Source organism: Chiloscyllium plagiosum, chromosome 2, assembly GCF_004010195.1.
Source record: "Chiloscyllium plagiosum isolate BGI_BamShark_2017 chromosome 2, ASM401019v2, whole genome shotgun sequence".
NCBI lineage: Eukaryota > Metazoa > Chordata > Chondrichthyes > Orectolobiformes > Hemiscylliidae > Chiloscyllium > Chiloscyllium plagiosum.
In genome coordinates, this window is record NC_057711.1 from 146,132,627 (window position 1) to 146,137,086 (window position 4,460).

At 37.2% G+C, this 4,460-nt stretch overlaps 1 protein-coding gene across 6 annotated transcripts in view; it reads right to left on the bottom strand.

The window, feature by feature from the left end:
- Positions 1-614: 614 nt before the first annotated feature.
- ythdc1 (YTH domain containing 1) overlaps positions 615-4,460 on the bottom strand; it is a 58,514-nt gene continuing 54,668 nt past the window's right edge. For all 6 annotated transcript variants that reach the window (XM_043720738.1, XM_043720723.1, XM_043720712.1 and 3 more), the window contains one exon: positions 615-1,538. In XM_043720738.1, coding sequence (XP_043576673.1) covers positions 1,323-1,538 — 216 coding nt within the window. In that variant the 3' untranslated portion in view covers positions 615-1,322. The remainder of the gene's footprint in view (positions 1,539-4,460) is intronic.

Below are 4,460 nucleotides of genomic sequence, written 5' to 3' on the forward strand. Positions count from 1 at the left end.
ATGATGCTGAAGAATTTAAATGGAAGCCACTTTCACATCTTAAGTTGAGAAAACTTGTTTAGCTTTGCAACAGTAACTTCAAGATAATTAAAAGCAGTGCTGTTGTAATGAAATTTCACTGTAACAAGACATTCTAATTCCATTTTTCCCAAAACATAACCGGCATTTTGCAAATCCTTCAACTGTAATATTACATCACTATACATTAGATCATTCCAGTACATGAGAATTCACATTCATGGAACGTGAGACAAATGTCAAAAAGGAACAGTCCAGAGCCTGTAAATTTATTAAATTTGAAGCAAGAGAACTCTGATATTACAATTATAAGCATAAAGAACAAAATCTTAAGGTTAACAATTTATCTATCTTCATGTGTGGATGTTTTAGGAAATGAAAATCATCCAAACTTCTTTGACATGCAAATAAGATTAGCATATTTAACAATTTATTAATTCAGAAATTTTGGTCCGACTATCTACATGAAACATTTCCATACCAAAAGACATTATCTGAATATCGACTTTACATCAGAAAGTACAAAGGAAGGAAGTAATAATCACTTTCTTCAACACCACTTCTTAATGTAATAAAGCAACACACACTGAAAGTGATCAGTTTTCTCATTTATTTTGTACAAAAGTTTAGCAGTTAAAGGTAATGTAACAATTTTCTACCATAAACTTACAGTAAATCTATCAGGCCACTGCGTGCTTTTTTAATTTTGGGAGAAAAATAATGAACTTTAGCATTGATTAAATGCTATTAAGCAAGGGATTTCTTCAGTTAAAAAAGTTAAAACTGGATTGTAATAGTGTCTGAATATTGCTTTCATCATTAACAATGAAAAATGTTGAAATCTAAATGGAGTTTAAAAAAAAAGTTACTTGCTACAACATAACAAGGTCACACAATCAGCCCATTATACTTAACTTGCATACTTATTAGCAGCAATATTTTCCTCATTAATCCATGTGCAACTACATACAACAAAGTCTACGCCAAGTGCAGATTTGTTCCTCACAGCTTTCAACTGAATAGAGGGCAAATATTTTTGATTAGACACTAACATTCACAGATGACAATAAATCATCAGAAAACCACACCCCTCCCCCGAAACATCCCTCTACAAAAATCTGTGCTTCTGGGTTCAAAATTCAGTTGATATAGTCTCACATGCATGAAAGCAATAGATGTACAAGGGTCATAAGTTCCAATATGTAATTTAACTTAAAAAAATAAAAATAAAAAAGGAACAGTTCTAAACACCTTTCTGCTACTGTAAACACAATAAAATGGGCAGTGCTTCTTCAACCAATGAGTTATCTCCTGTATCTTCCTCGTTCTTTGTCTCTTTCTCTTTCTCTCATCCTTTCCCTTTCTCGCTCACGTTCCCTGCCTCGATCACGTTCCCTGTCGCGACGGCTATCTCGAGGTCTTTCTCGTTCTCTCTCTCTTTCCCGGGGTCTACTTCGACGATTGGTGACAACTGCCTGAGTGCGACGAAGGAAGTCGTCCACTCTCATGTCATAATCATGCTATCGGAATGAATTAGAATGGTAAATACTTCCGATTCGTAAGGTATCACAGCTGTAACATGTCTGATTATAATCTCTTATAGTCCAAACATTGTTGGCATTCAAATATACATTGCAATGATGTTTGTATTTATACTCCAGCAAATACGTACATAGTAAAGGTGGCAATGCACTTTACTTTCCACCCCAAACACTCTAGTTAGGTCAATCAGATCCACAGAGATCAAGTATGAGGCACAGTTTACTAAAAACTAGATTATAATAACACTATGATAAATCTCCCTAGAGTTTTTAATATCACATCATAACGTTAAACAATGTCTGGAGTCACATCAACAAATATTTTGACTGACTAAACCTAATTTGTAAAAAGTACACTAGCTTCAAGTAGTAATATATAAACATTCAATGTTTCCCCACATTTTTCCACAAATCTTATGGTTTTTAAAAACAAAGTAAATGCCCAAATTTCCAAATTGACAGTGATTGAATTCAATGAGCTTAAACCCATTCTTTTTTCACCTCCACTCATTTATTAAGTGCTGCTCTGAAATGGATCTGTCATTCTTTGAGGTAATGGTGATCGCATTAAGAACTTTAGCACCTAAGCAGGCAGCACAAACTGCAGGAATTAGAACCACAGACAGTTAACTTCTTTATAAGTAGTTTCAAAAAGATTGTTGTATCTGGTATTGAAGTATCAATGAGTTAATGCAAAACCAAGGGAGGCCTTTTGCATGGTCAAACACATAGCTTCAAATCTTGCTATAGAACTATGCTCTCTAATTCGGGCTTAAGCAAATATTGACAAAATCCAGATGACGTGTATTATGTAGGGAGTTAGCGATATCACAGTACAACGCATTGGAAGTGGAAACACTGGTAGTAAACTTCTAGGAACCCTTACATTCTGGAAAAGTCCTAGAAGATTGGAAAATTGATTATATTGCCTATGTAATAGCTTCAATTAAAAAGGAAAGCACACAAAAATCAGGCACCTATAGACAGATAGCTTAACTATTCTTGGGAAAATATTAGCTTCTATTATAAAGGCTGTAATAGCACAGCATTTAAAAAATACACTACATAATCAGGCAGTCAGGATGGCATCATTAAGGGGAAATCATACTAGGTGAATTTACTAGAATTCTTTGACGTGGTAACAGGCAAGATTGATAAAATGGAAGCAGTGAATGTAAAATACTTAAGAGCCCATGGTGCTGGGAGGTAGTACAATAGCATGGATAGAGAATTGGCAAACAAATACAGTCAGTTCTGTATAACACTGTTTATTTAACATGACTGAAGAACCCTTTTTTTTTTAAGACGTAGAACGCGAAATTTCCTTACCTGTACTGGCTATAATGCGATTCTGGCCCCATTATTTAAATGGCATGGCTATTGCGCGATTTTCTTACAACATGAGATCGCACAAGAATAAACCTATCACATTAAATCACAACTGACTGTAGAAAAGAGAGTCGGGATAAGTGGGTCAATTTTGTGGGCAAGGTTGACTAATTGGTTCCTAGATTAGATTAGATTACATTACAGCGTGGAAACAGGCCCTTCGGCCCAACAAGTCCACACCGACCCACCGAAGCGCAACCCACCCATGCCCCTACATTTACCCCTTACCTAACACTACGGGCAATTTAGCATGGCCAATTCACCTGACCTGCACATCTTTGGACTGTAGAGGAAACCGGAGTACCCGGAGGAAACCCACGCAGACACGGGGAGAACGTGCAAACTCCACACAGTCAGTCGCCTGAGGCGGGAATTGAACCCGGGTCTCAGGCGCTGTGAGGCAGCAGTGCTAACCACTGTGCCACCGTGCCGCCCACTGTGCCACCGTGCCGCCCATTAACCTAGTCTGATTTGCTCCCAGTGCCAAGCTCGAATAAGGGGAGGAATAAAAAGATAAAGGAGATAAATCAATGGCTGGTGGGGTGGTGTAATGTTCAGGGATTCAGGTTCTTGGATCATTGGGATCTCTTCTGGGACAGCAAAGATATGTTCAAAAAGGTTAGGTTTCACTTGAACTGGAAAGGGGCAAATATCTTAGTAGTGAATGGCTAGTTCTACTAAGGGAGACTGAACTATTAGAGAGGGAGGTAAGTAGTATCATAAATAGAAAGCTACCATAGGACGGTAATAAATCTGAAAAGAGCAAGCTAATTAGAAAAGTCAGACAAGAGCAAGTCAGAGAAAGAAGTAACTCTGAAGTATTAAACTGTGTTTATTTCAATGCAAGTGAGTTTACAGGTAAGGCTGATGAATTCAAGGGACGTTTGGGGATATGGGATTAGGAAATCATAGCCAGTACAGAAACTTGGCTTAGGGACAGACAGGGCTGGCAACTCAGTGCCCCGGGTTTTAGATGTCCAATGACAGTATATGGGGTTGAAATTCGATATAAGGAATGACCACTTTGATGGGTTTGTATCAAACCCAATAGTGAGAGAGAAATTGAAGAAAAAAATATTTAGACAGATCTCATTTATGTGTAAGAATAAAGATTGTAATGATAGGGGATTTTAATTTTCCAAACATTCATTGGGACTACCATAGTGTTAAAGGTTTGAATGGCGAAGAACTTATTAAGAGTGTTCAAAAAAATCTTGTTCATCAATACGCAAATGCTCCAACCAGAGAAGGTACAAAACTTGACATTCACTTGGTTAATAAGGCAGGACAAATGACTGAGGTGGTAGTATGTTAACACTTCGGGTCTAGTGATCATAATTTGAAAAGTTTTCATGGAAACGGATACACCGTTCATAAAAGTTAAACCTTTTAACTGGAGCAAGACAAATTTTAATGGTATAAGACAAGAATTTTCAAAATTTGATTGGAAAACATTGTTCCGAGGTAAAGGGACGTTGGACAAGTGGGACTCTCAGAAATGGGGGGGGGAAA